This window comes from Mya arenaria, chromosome 4, assembly GCF_026914265.1.
Source record: "Mya arenaria isolate MELC-2E11 chromosome 4, ASM2691426v1".
NCBI classification, from domain to species: Eukaryota; Metazoa; Mollusca; class Bivalvia; order Myida; family Myidae; genus Mya; species Mya arenaria.
This window is the reverse complement of record NC_069125.1, coordinates 49,061,689-49,075,932: the sequence shown is the minus strand read 5'-3', so window position 1 is coordinate 49,075,932 and position 14,244 is coordinate 49,061,689. Positions and strand designations below refer to the sequence as shown.

The 14,244-nt window shown below is 34.5% G+C and overlaps 1 protein-coding gene across 4 annotated transcripts; it reads left to right on the top strand.

The window, feature by feature from the left end:
- Nucleotides 1-544: 544 nt before the first annotated feature.
- Nucleotides 545-10,642, top strand: LOC128230570 (trichohyalin-like). 4 transcript variants are annotated; one of them, XM_052942971.1, is made up of 10 exons: nucleotides 545-676; nucleotides 847-911; nucleotides 1,752-2,331; nucleotides 2,502-2,566; nucleotides 3,667-3,720; nucleotides 4,491-4,649; nucleotides 4,846-4,971; nucleotides 5,353-5,433; nucleotides 6,022-6,233; nucleotides 8,918-10,642. In XM_052942971.1, the coding sequence occupies exons 2-9, from the start codon at nucleotides 870-872 to the stop codon at nucleotides 6,229-6,231; spliced, it is 1,317 nt and encodes a 438-aa protein (XP_052798931.1). In that variant the 5' UTR covers nucleotides 545-676; nucleotides 847-869; the 3' UTR covers nucleotides 6,232-6,233; nucleotides 8,918-10,642. The 4 variants fall into 4 exon arrangements, with proteins under 4 accessions (XP_052798931.1, XP_052798932.1, XP_052798935.1 ...); XM_052942972.1 differs by lacking the exon at nucleotides 2,502-2,566 and having other exon boundaries at nucleotides 3,656-3,720; XM_052942975.1 differs by lacking the exon at nucleotides 8,918-10,642 and having other exon boundaries at nucleotides 4,491-4,645; nucleotides 6,022-6,156.
- The last annotated feature ends 3,602 nt before the right edge of the window (nucleotides 10,643-14,244 follow it).

Sequence of the window (14,244 nt, the reverse complement as noted above, 5' to 3'; positions counted from 1 at the left end):
GGCCATTGAATTGTCAATTGTTTCATAATAGGGAGCTTCAAGCAGTCAACATATTCAGTTCATATAGAGTTTGATGACATGGAAAATAAATTGTATTAAGTTTTGCTCATACTATTTCACTCATCTTTGATTGTTGTAATGTCCATGTATACAAAGTTATAATGTGTGATGGAGAAAAAATATCTAACTATTGCAAAATAATCATTTAGCCAGATTCACTATTGCAGGAGATTCCATGAAATTTCCATTCTTTTCCTTATTGATACAACTGTATACTAAAATATGATAGTTTTGTACATGTATGCTTATCAGCACTCTTATTAACAGGAAGAGTTAAACCATGAACGTCAGAGACAGGAAGAGCAAGATCGCCTGCATTTGAAGGAACTTCTACAAGTTGACAGGGAGGAGCAAGAGAAGCAAGACAGAATGGTTGCCCTTCAACTGCAAGAATCGTTCATCCAGGCACAAATGGGGCAACCGGATGGCCATGATGGTAGTAACAGAGGATCGAGCGATTTTTGGTTTCAAAATCGGGAGGGGTCACATCAGGAGACTGTTGATCATGTGCTGGCCATGTCTCTTCAGGGAGATGAGTATAAAAAAGGTGGAGGCGGGCACAAATTGGATGAGGCTGGGCCTAGCACGTTCCCTGTGCTAGCCCAACAACCTGCAGGTAATTGGTATTGTTTCGTTAATGTCAATAAAATGTTGATGAATCTTCTCATGGGATGGCTCATTTTAAAAGAAGTTGAAATATTCATAGATGTCGATTTTGCCTCATGGACATTAACAAATTAATGCATAGGTTTTTTTTAAACTTTCAAATTTGAGTTTTATATACAGGTTTTCTGCAGGCCGATCATTAAATGCAACATGAATGGAGTAGACCTCTCCAGGACATACAACCGGTTTGTTTGTGTTTTTTTTCATCTCAGTATATACATAATTATATGAAATAACCAAAAAAAAAAGAAATCTGGATGCAACATGTTGTTTCTCAGTATAAAAATACAACATTTTTCATCCAGATTTCTTTTCTGTATCACATTGTTTCAGACATTTGTTTTTATTCCTGAATATGTGCACTCTTACAGTGCAAATGAATGTATGCATTCCAATCCTTTTAACTGGATTCATATTCCTCTAAAACTAGCAAAGCCATGTTTATGATTGGTACAATGACCTTTTATTATGGTAAAATTATTATAAAATCATTGAATCTTTAATCGCTATTTATATGAAAAACTGTAGAAACAAGTACAGTAGTCGAAAGTTTAAACATAAAAGGTAGTCCATATTGTCTGCGATGACACACTTTCTTGTCCGTTCTCTTCATCGTCGGATATTTATCAATATTTATGGGAATAATATGTTGGCCAATTTAACGGCCTAATCCAGAATCAGAATAATGGCCATTGAATTGTCAAATGTTTCATAATAGGGAACTTGAAGCAGTCAACATGTTCAATTCGTATAGAGCTAGACAAAAATGGAAAAACTTCGATTCTATAAATTGTATTAAATTTCGCTCATACTATTTCCCTAATCTTTGATTGATATAATGTTCATGTGCACAAAGTTATAATGTATGAGAGAAAAAATATCTAACTATTGCAAAATAATCATTTAGCCAGATTCAGTATTGCAGGAGAGTCCATGACATTCCCATTCATCTCGTTATCGATACAACTGTATACCAAAATATGATAGTTTTGTACACGTATGCTTATCAACACTCTTTATAACAGGAAGAGTTAAACTATGAAAGACAGAGACAGAAAAAGCAAGATCGCCTGCATTTGGAGGAAATAATACAAGCTGAGAGGGAAGATCAAGATCGCCTGCATTTGGAGGAAAAAATACGAGCTGAGAGGGAAGATCAAGATTGCCTGCATTTGAAGGAATTGATACGAGCTGAGAGGGAAAAGAAAGATCGCCTGCATTTGGAGGAAATACTACGAGCTGACAGAGAAGAGCAAGATCGCCTGCATTTGGAGGAATTAATACAAGCTGACAGGGAGGAGCAAGAGCAGCAAGACAGAATGGTTGCCCTTAGACTGCAAGAATCGATAACCCAAGAAGAAATGACGATAAGGCGTGGCCAACATGGTCGAAACATAGGACGGAGAGGTTTTTCTCATCACAATACGGGTCACAGATCTCGAGGAATGGGCAGAAGTCAAAATCGGGAGAGGTCACATCAGGAGACTGTTGACCATGAGCTGGCCATGTCTCTTCAGGGAGAGGAGGATCAAAGGGGTGGAGGTTGGGATGAATATATTGAGGCTGTGCCTAGCGTGTCCCCTTTACTGGCCCAACAACCTGCAGGTAATTGGTATTGATTCGTTAATGTCAAATAAATGTTGATGAATCTTCTCATGGGATGGCTCATTTTAAAATAAATTGAAATATTAATATATGTCGATTTTACCTCATGGACATCAACAAATTAATGCATAGGTTTTTTTTAAACTTTCAAATTTGAGTTTTATATACAGGTTTTCTGCAGGACGATCATCAAATGCAACATGAATGGAGTAGACCTCTCCAGGACATACAACCGGTTGTTTGTTTTCATCACAGTATATACATAATTATATGAAATAACCAAAAAAAAAAAGAAATCTGGATGCAACATGTTGTTTCTCAGTATAAAAATACAACATTTTTCATCCAGATTTCTTTTCTGTATCACATTGATTCAGACATTTGTTTTTATTCCTGAATATGTGCACTCTTACAGTGCAAATGAATGTATGCATTCCAATCCTTTTAACTGGATTCATATTCCTCTAATACTAGCAAAGCCATGTTTATGATTGGTACAATTACCTTTTATTATGGTAAAATTATTATAAAATCGATAAAACAATTGATATCATTGAATCTTTAATCGCTATTTATATGAAAAACTGTAGAAACAAGTACAGTAGTCGAAAGTTTAAACATAAAAGGTAGTCCATATTGTCTGCGATGACACATTTTCTTGTCCATTCTCTTCCTCGTCGGATATTTATCAATATTTATGGGAATAATATGTTGGCCAATTTAACGGCCTAATCCAGAATCAGAATAATGGCCATTGAATTGTCAAATGTTTCATAATAGGGAACTCGAAGCAGTCAACATGTTCAATTCGTATAGAGCTAGATAAAAATGGAAAAACTTCGATTCTATAAATTGTATTAAGTTTCGCTCATACTATTTCCCTAATCTTTGATTGCTATAATGTTCATGTGCACAAAGTTATAATGCATGATAGAGAAAAATCATCAAACTATTGCAAAATAATCAAAGGGGTGGAGGTTGGGATGAATATATTGAGGCTGTGCCTAGCGTGTCCCCTTTACTGGCAGGTAATTGGTATTGATTCGTTAATGTCAAATAAATGTTGATGAATCTTCTCATGGGATGGCTCATTTTAAAATAAATTGAAATATTCATAGATGTCGATTTTACCTCAATGACATCAACAAATTAATGCATAGTTATTTTTTTCGTTAATGTCAATAAAATGTTGATGAATCTTCTCATGGGATGGCTCATTTTAAAGGAAGTTGAAATATTCATAGATGTCGATTTTACCTCATGGACATCAACAAATTAATGCATAGGTTTTTTTTAAACTTTCAAATTTGAGTTTTATATACAGGTTTTCTGCAGGACGATCATCAAATGCAACATGAATGGAGTAGACCTCTCCAGGACATACAGCAGGTTTGTGTGTTTTCATCTCAATATATACGAACATATAGAATCACAAAAATATAAATCTGGATGTAACATTTTGTATTTCAGTATAAAAATGCATCATTTTTATCCAGATTTCTTTTCTGTATCACATTGGGTCAAATATTTGTTATTATTCCTGAATGGGTGTACTCCTACAATTCCTTAAATAAATGTTTTCATGCCAATCCTTTTAACTGGATTCATATTCCTCTAATACTAGCAAAGCCATGTTTATTATTGGAAGAACGACCTTTTGTTATGGTAAAATGATATAAAATCGATAAAACAATTGAAGTTAACTTCAGTAAGAATTTATGTTTTCAGAGAAGTAATGAAGCTTGGTCTGTAGGAAGGTTATAATTCCATTTGAAGTTGGTGGTGTCAAGGTCGCTGTTACTTAAAAGTTAACTAGAAAGCATTATTTGATCTCAATAGTTTGAGTAAGGAATACATTTTAGTGTTGAAACTTGGTATATATCATGCACATGTGAAGATTTATCCCTGGATATTATAAGGAGAACAATGGGGTCAATGTATATATGACTAAAATAGAAAATGCTTTACTCTCAATAGCTCTGTTTGGAATTGTCATGAAACTTGTTGTGAATGTAATTTGATGAAACGTATTGTGTCTGAGGTTTTTGTAAAGAGGTACCATGAGTATCCTTTTGGGGTCTATATGGTCATGTTCAATCTCGGATTTAAAATATAAGAAATGGTTTCCACTTAAAAGTTTAAGTAAATTTAATTCACAGGAAATGGCCGCCAGTCAACAGGAGTTTTCGCTCCAAGACCTTGATGAGGACTATGATGAGGACCTTGATGAGGACCTTGATGAGGACCTTGAGGACCTTGATGAGGACCTTGATGAGGAACAGCTGGAGTTCCAGGACCACCACAGGAGACGGTCGCAAGTATTTTCGCTACCACATTTGGTTGCAGACTGAAACAAGCTCACTTTAACGCAGACTCATTTTACATGTAACCCCTGGCGTGGCCCTGAAGAAAATGAATAGTTGACCATCATATTTTTATGGTCATGTTCAATCTCGCATTTAAAATATAAAAAAATGGTTTCTACTTAAAAGTTTAAGTAAATTTAATTCACAGGAAATGGCCGCCAGTCAACAGGAGTTTTCGCTCCAAGACCTTGATGAGGACTATGATGAGGACCTTGATGAGGACCTTGATGAGGAACTGCTGGAGTTCCAGAACCACCACAGGAGACGGTTGCCGGTATTTTCGCTACCACATTTGGTTGCACACTGAAACAAGCTCACTTTAACGCAGACTCATTTTACATATAACCCCTGGCGTGGCCCTGAAGAAAATGAATAGTTGACCATCATATTTTTTTATAGGGATATGCTTATATAGTGAGTTACTATTATGATAAGACACTTTTGTGACAATAAAGCACACTTTCATAATAATTGACTGTGTTTATAAATGTGTTCCTTTTCATTTAGAAACATATGGGAATACACTGGTAAACATTAAATTATTTGCAACAATAGCATCGTTATATATAGTGTTTTCAATAAGGACGTAAATTCATGGGTATCATTGCCATGCACTTTGTTTTGTCAATATACTCTAACACTGCTTCCGTTACAGATGGGCACAAGCGATAACTTTGACAGGGTTCTTTCAATGTTGAACGAAACTCGCGTGAGCATTGTCGGAAACAGATATGAGGTAAGATATAGCGTATCCATTTAAAGAGAGAATCATTCAAATTACATTCAGTTTAAAGGTAAGTAGAGAATCCTGTTCTCAGGTTTCGAAGCCTGCATTAGCAAATTATCTAGTTATGGTTTGAGAATTCCACTTAATAGGTAAAAGGATAACTAGATATTCTGTAGGTATTGTACAGTATGAAAAGGTAACAGGTGACAGTTCTGGGCACTTTTAATTTTGTTTTAGTCATATGATATGTATCTTCGTTCAAATATATTAACTAGTTAGCCAGATAATTATCGCGAAAATTAAGTTGTTCAGACGAAACAATTCGCGAACGTTATCAGGTTTTTTCACGGCAGTTATTTGCCATTAAAAACCATTCTGCCATGCATTTTTTATCTAATTATGAAAGTGTCAAGCTTTGGTATGCAATTATTTGTTCATCAACACCAATTCAGGTGCTTGTAAAAGTCCGAACGTTCTTTTATTCAATAATCTTGATTTAAGAAAAGGGAGCAAATCTAAAGCCAAAAGTACAAAAATACCCATTTTGTATGTGATCCGTTTAAGGCATGTTTCTAAATAAGCTATATTTCCAAACAGGCTCTTTTAGAACTAGGAGATAATTTGGGAACTGTCTCTAGTGGCCTGACTTCAGAAGAGTGCTCCACACTGCCGACCGCGAGATATACCCAGAGAGACAAAAACACGGCGGACTGCAGCGTGTGTCTGGAGAAATACAAGACTGGAGATGCACAGAAAACATTGCCCTGTATCCATATATTCCATGAACCTGTATCGACGAGTGGTTGAAGGTAGGTTCACTTTCTACTTAAAATAACATATAACTTCAGATAAGTATGAATAGGTTACACATGTTTTATGACGACGGTATTAGGAAGTACCTAATAAATACGCATATGACAAATGCAGAAGAAGCAGAGCATGCTCAAGAACCCTGGCGATATTAGATATCATATTAATAAACACAGTCATAGTATGGGCATCAGTTTCAATCCTTACTTTGTAAAAAACTTATACCAAAGCAAAACATAACAGAAAATACATGTTAACTCAACATGTATTGCATTATTCTTAAGAATTGTTTTATACCCATTAACTGCATACTCCAAAGAATGTTGTCCTGAAAATTTTTCTCAATAAAAGTGTACACAAAAAAAACTTCATAAACTATGTATGATTACATTGTCAACAGCTACTGAGAAATGAAAAACATAGCGTATCCATGTACATAACTGGTTATTTTGGGTGTATTTTCATGTTTTGCTATATTATGTAGTAGGTAAACGATTCCCTACTGCTTTCAAGATACGCATGGTATAATCATTTTTAATAAAACATTACCATAGCATGTTTTTAAATAAAACCTAGGTTATAAGATAAGGAAATGTTGTTGGGCAGTCGGAAAGTCTTGCAAGCTGATGGGAGTTGAAGACTTTTGTCTGGGCTTTAACTTGGCCATGCAAAGGAGTTTAGAACAAATGTTAACAATAAGAAGACATGGTTTTGCGTGCAAGACCCATGTCTCTTGGTCAAAGTCACAAGGTCTTTGGTAAAAAAATACGCTGTAGTGCTGCTGGTATTGTGTGTAACTTGGTCATGAATCGGGATTTGGCACAAATGTTCGCTCTTGGGAGGCGGATGTCAATAGGGCCAAGGTCATATTCAAAGGTCAAGGTCACACTTAAGGGTCATTGGTCTAAATTCCTTGTATTTTGGTTTATCGGGGTTAAACTTGGCCATGCAATAGGGGGGGGGGGGGGTTAAAATAACATGGCACAAATGTTAACCAGTAGCGGACATGAACAATGAAGCAATATTATTATATGCCTATCAAATTCCTTTTCCACATCCAACATTGAAAATACAGCACTCCGTATTAAAATATCGGTACCATGATACTGTCGTTTTCTGATTCCGTATCATGCGAGTACCGTGTGTAGTCTCGGAACTACTTTAGCGTTGCTCAAAAAAGGTGACAAAAACAAACTGGTAGAACCTGTCAACTTTTAAATAAATTAAGCATGTAACTTATCAGGAACATGGTTCTCATGTTTTTCAAAGAACCTTGAGGAAAAGCACGAAGCAGAGAACACTTCCAATTTATCTAGACAGCTTCTTTAGTTTAGTGAACTAGTTGTTTGCCATTGTGTTCATTAATTGTTGCATTATCCATGTTTATTATCATAAATATGAGCACTCGCCAATACAAAGAAGAAAGCGAATTCGCGTCATCGATAGAAATAGCGATTGAATCCCAAACTTACCTCAATTCTGCATATTATGATCGTCAAAAAACCCCACGAATATTTACTTTGTTAAAATGGCCCCGTTACGTCTACAGGAAATGGCGATTGGTGTATACTCGTAAAATAAGTATCGTTTTTTTGTGTTATTTTGGTGCTGTGACATTTATTTATTTTTCTTCATATTAGCAAAGTGTTAATTTTGATAAAACATAAAATGTTGTGTTCTTATTTTGCCCTTTAAAGTGAATTCTGTAATTTCTGACTTCTGTTCGCTGTAGTAGCCTCCCTTATCTTCAATACACAAGACTACGTAACACCTGCGGTCTTGACGGATACGTGTTTATACACCGAATTCGACGTGATACAGGTCACCAGAAACGCGTCCTATCATAATATCCCCTATTAAGTTCAATAATCACATTGATATTTAATTCAACAATCTTTTACAAAGCTGTTTCACCATTTCCATTCAGTTGGCGTTTATTTTGCCCAAATATTCTGATTGCCCATATTGAAACATGGTTCTCGTCGCATTGTGGTGTGTCATATCTGCTCTTTGTATTAAAACATTTTTGGGTCATCAAATTTACCGTAAACTATTTTGCTTAAAACATAATTATGATTAAATCAAATTGTATTGTTGTAATTATATTGCAACCATACCGTTGCGTTACTTTATATATGTATAAAGCAACACAACAATGATAACATGAAGAAGCCATTTGAAAGCTTTCTAGTTGCTATATTTGAAACAATCGCACGGAAGCTTTTATCCAATCACACAAGAAACTACTGTTCCATCAAAGTTTTAGGAATTTCTTTAAAGAAGTGTCTGAGATGTTCCGAGGTCATGTTTTCTATTCACTGCCGCTATTTTTGAAGGCAGTGAAGATATTAATGTTGATACTTTCACTGTTCTTAGATTTTGGTTCCAGGATTGCTTGATAAAAGTTGTTAATTGTGTTCTCTAAAAACTTTTTTTTAATTAAATCACCAAAATCACGTCATGACGGTTTTATTATCACGCGACTTTCGAAATTAATGACATTTTAATCATTATTTTTCTTTAAATTTTAGTATGAAAGAAGCAGAAAATTGTTTTAAGACAGTGTAAGATGATTTTTCTCTAGGTCACAAAAAATATTTTACCCTCATGGAGGATTATGATTACTTGATATATTTTGCTTCAAAGATTTATACCACTCACATTTACTGGCTTTAACTTTCAGAACAACGCAACATGTCCTGTGTGCAGAGAGGTTGTTAAAGTTTCCTGACTACAGATGAGCGGCTATTTAAACTAACATAATGTTTCTTGAATAATATTAATTGTCAAAAAGATTATAGTGATACAGTAAACATAATATGTGGTGTAGCTGTTAAAGAGGCAAGACACCTAATGGTCGAAATATCGGCAAAAAAATAGTTCCACAACACAAGCCTAGAATTGTCAATGTGGGCTAGAAGGAGGCCGATAATACGTCATATTACATAATTAAAATAATAAACGCAATAATCATGTTGCTGTCTCATCTGTGTTTCCCTGCTTAAAAATAGCGCACAATGGTTTCCCAATTTAAATAACATATTTTTATGAGTACAGATAAATATACCGACGATAGTTTTAAAATTACAGGAATTAACGTGGAAGACAACCCCAGTAAATTTCAAACAAAAACTGCAAATTATGCACGCGTCGTAAGCGATGTGATACATAAGTAAGATTTTATGCGTTGTATACAACGATGTCAAATTTTTATGTTAGCTTTTAACAATTTTCCTTTTTTTATAACATTTGTATCATCTGGTGTCTAGCCCTTTTCAGGATGGACTGCACGTATTGAAAATGGTTATACGTACACGCTAATCATGTTTAATTCAGCTTCACCATATATGCATATACACTTTTATTTTAGTGTATGTTTTTATATATACAGTGATGCTTTTTGTGTTCCTTTACTTCATGCGTTATAGTTGTGTTCAAAGACAAATTACGTAGTCCTTCATACTGGTGCTTGATGTATTCTGAAACCTTGGGTCAATAATAATTTAGATATACGAGTACTGTATTCCGATTATTAGAACCGTTCGTACATTTATATCGTATTGAATCTACCATGTACACCTACATATACAGTGAGTCATCTTTAAATATGCTTGAGTGCATCCCACAATATTCTTATACAATGTAGTTCATAACCATGGTTCCTAATGGTTGCCAGTATAGTTGTGTGCATATATTACAAAAAGCGATGCTGTCTGCTGATGCAAATGTATAAGAATAATTGGTCCTCCGGAAAAAACACGGGTATACAACTTTGGACTATGAGCACAATGAATAACTGCCTGTTCATGTGAACTGTTTTTTATGTATAGAAAACATAATATACGAAATTCATTACCAGGGAATATTTTGTAGAATTGCCATTGCAATTGTTAATAAATTTCAATGATATTAAACAATGATGTATTTATTATATCAGTGATATTATATTTTGCATTCATATTATTACCAAAAGGCATCCGTTATTATTACTACAGAGTACTCGATCAAGACTTCTTTCAAGAAATCACTGATTTTTTATCTCCACATTTGGCCAAACTGCTCCTGTAAATGTGTGTACTTTTTATTGTTTGCCAGCAACAAATATGTTACTATTTAATTATTTTTATATATTTTTATATGCTATTATTATTATTATTATTATTATTATTATTATTATTATTATTATTATTATTATACATTAAGTATGAATGCTGAAACTGCTGTGTTGTTTATGTGACGCCTGCGAAGCATGGCTGAAACTCGGGTATTAACTGTCTGGTGTTGCCGATCAATAAATGATGAATGACTAGGTGTAGGGTCTTCAAACTTGTTATGCAAATAAGTCATTGATAGATAACTTTATTAATGTGGGGTCACTAGGTCAAAGATCAAGATGAACTTTACTAGAACAAGAGCTCCATGGAGCCAAGACCAAGGCTCGTCTTCTTTCTGTCGAATAGGAGGCATAACTTAACCGTGATTTGCCTTGATGTACATGTGCATATTGTGTATCGCAAGACCATGTTTAAGGTTCCATTTTAATATCTTTAAATAGTAATGAACAATGCTAAAGTTTGCACTGCGACAACTTCAACAACAAGGTTGTCACAGTAAAGGTTACAATACCCAGACTTTTTCTTTAGAAAGCAGATGAGCTTAAAAATTATGCACGCTTCGTTTCCAAATCATTGACTTTAAAATGACTTCTTGTTTAGTCTTTAATAGGCACATTGATCATGGTCAGTAGAATAGCCAAATTGGTTTTGGTGTCACGGTTATGGTGACCTTTAATTTTAAAACATTGGCGCTCCAAACAGACAACAAATCCAAACGTTTTTTGCACCTTTTTATTATTTTCAACACTTTGAATGAAAAAGTGCAATGCAATGCATCGATCTGGGTCATTAAACTGTTTTTCAGTTTCGAGTACAATGTTATGTTTATTGCTACGTGTTTCCTTATATTCAGTAAAGGTCCATTACAGAATGAGGCTGCTCGCCCTTCGGAACGACCCTCCGTTGGCGTATAACGTCATGCAACCAGGAATCGATCTTCGAATTTTGCATTGTTTACAAATATGAATGCAGTGGAATTGAAATTGTTCAATTTTGTTTGTTTTTTTGTCCAAAATTCAAAATTGCTTTTTTTATTTCTGAAAATGGGGATTTCAGAGGCTAATTTGGGGAAAATCAGGGTCTGTCGCTCGTACCGGCTACGACAAAGAAGGGTTAAAATGCTCCCGTTTTTACATTAGCGTATAAAAATAGTTTACAACAAATTCTAAACGGTGTATTTTGGTAATCGAATATTCATTGGAAAGGATTACTGGATATTCGAATATTTCTTTTGCCATGCGTTTGCATCCCTAGCTATTACCTAATGTCTTGTAGATTGATTTGTTTAAATGTATTTATATGACACAACAACCTATGTAGTTTTCGTGAATAAAATACTGTTCTGTTCTGTTCTGCTCTGGTAACAAAACAAATTAATACAGTTTCTAACGCAAGGCATTGTCACAGTAAAAACGTTATTGCTCAATTTACCTTATGAAAAATACACCTTTAGTTGTATCCGTATTATCAGATAGATGTCATTATATACAATACTCATACATCTCATATGCATTCAAAAGTAAGACTACTTTAAAATACATCAACATCATCAACTATTTATGTATCAGAAGAAAAGGAAATGAAGTTTGACATATCCGATATAAAATAATTAAGAGAAATAGAAAAAACTATAGGGGGGAGATTTTCACCTTGGTTAATACCTACGACACTATTAAAGGTTATTTTAAAAACATTCCTGTTCATCCGCCAATAGTTCACTTTTATTCTTACACTATTATTAGCAATTATACTGCACAAGAACCATATAAATGAATACTTTTAATAAACTGAAGACAGTTCTTCCACAAATAGATACCCGTTGCTATGTTACAGAACCTGATATACAGATTGGTACAGTAACATGGCTCACTGCTTCTCGTCAATCTTCAGATTTAGTTACTCCTGATTACGAGGGTGTACTTTAATACAAGGTTGAAAGCTATGGTTGAGTTCTTTTTGGCCACCAGGCTCATGTGTCATTGACAAAATTTAACTACGGACTGAGATCAAAGCATCTTTTTGGCTAAAATATTTTCAGCTGGAAAACAATTTCTTAAAATTGCAAGACTACGTAGACCACCTGGAAGCGACCTCCAATATATACAATCAATCAGTATGAAAATACCAACGCGACAAGAAAAATATTGGATATCTTCTTGACAAACCGACCATTAATTGTTAACCGGAATAAGCCACCTCGTAGAAAATCCGGTTGTGGGAAAGATTAATTTAAAAAAGACACTTAAAGTTCAAAATGTTTTTATTTCAGCTCAATAGTGATATCCAGAATATGTTTGACTGTTGTCTGCTATGCTGTATCATCCAAAACGAGCTCAATAAGATTCAGTCAGTGATGGGGTTAACGAGGATGACCTTGTAGATCCAGAAACAGAGAATATAACCTAAATCATTCTGGAGTATCATCAAGGGCAAGAAATGTGACAATACTGTGACTTCGAATGAGGAAAGCCAATTAAAAGCAAATACATAAAAACGTTAACCTTACTTTTCCACTATAGTGGTCAAAATCCCCATCCAACTATGCCATACATCAATATGCCACATGCCTGCGTTGAAAAACTCCTTCAAGATATTAAACCTCATAAAGTAGCTGATCCAGACAAGCGCCAAACTAGAATATTAAAACAACTTTCCTTTGAACTATCCCCAGTATTTTATTTTCGAAGAATCAGTAGATTCTGTTAGTATTCCAAGGGACTTAAAACTGCTAATGTCAATATTCAAGAAGTGTAATAAAAACCAGCAAACTACAGGCCCATGTCTCAGACAACGGCCTCATGTAACTATTTAAACATATTATCACCAGGTCTATATTGAAACATCTAGGCTTTAACAACATACATGTACTTACAACTACTAAACAATGGGTTTCGTCAAAGAAGTTCATGTGAAACGCAACTCATTCTTACCATTAACGACCTTGCTAGGTAACCAAGGACAGTACAATAATGTAACATTATTCTACTTGATTTGTCCAAAACATTCGACAAATTGCCATACCAGAGGCTGTTGCATATTACATGGGAATATACAGACATACGAAGACACGAATATAAGATCTTCAGATCGACCGTGATCAACTCCAACTATAGGAGGTCGACTGAATTATGGCATTCAATCCATAGAAGTCCCCCTATATAATAACAAAATGTAAACCACATACAGTATATAAAACTTGAGGACGATACCCTAAAAACGAATTTATGCACACCGAATGTCTGTTCAAGAAAGAAGATCATCCCTTTGCCATCCTGAAATGTCCGAAGTGCAATGTCCTCTACGGCAGATTCATACCACATTTTAGACAAAAATCTCTTGAAAATCATTTACATAAGCCCTTAAGCTGGAACACGCATATTAACAACAATGTCTTTTGTTTAGGAAAATATAAAAAAAAAATATGTGAACAAAAAATATGTATGATGTACAAATAAGTATTAGCTTTAGGGAAGTGTACTTTTGCATTTTATGGTACGGGAGTTCAGGTTAAACATAATGTATTGCGTCAGTCAATTGATTTACAGCATTTCTCACGAGACGCTCCAAGGCCAATCATATCGCTAATGGGCCATTATTTTTGTATTTTAGCGAAGGTGGAGCTCACACAACCTACTAATGACAAAAACACCATCACCTCCAATGCCTTTACCTTTATTTTAAATAATTGTATATACAAGGTCAAAGAATGAATGCTATATGGGTTTTTTTTAAGAAAATAATTATTTGTTTCATTTTGTTATTTCAAGTATGTGCTTTAATATATGTCGTTTTCCAGTGACAAATTTATAATGTTTTGTTTCTAATCGGTATGAGTTTGTTGATTTTTTTTCTATATCCATTAAACTGCATAAGTTTAATATTACTTGTCATAGAA

Bases quoted from the DNA above. Each gene is read 5' to 3' on its own strand.
- LOC128230570 (XM_052942971.1), top strand. From the start codon at position 870: ATGCAACATGAATGGAGTAGACCTCTCCAGGACATACAACCG. The intron at 912-1,751 runs GTTTGTTTGTGT...TCTTTATAACAG, and splicing joins CTCTCCAGGACATACAACCG to GAAGAGTTAAACTATGAAAG. The intron at 3,721-4,490 runs GTTTGTGTGTTT...TTTAATTCACAG, and splicing joins CTCTCCAGGACATACAGCAG to GAAATGGCCGCCAGTCAACA.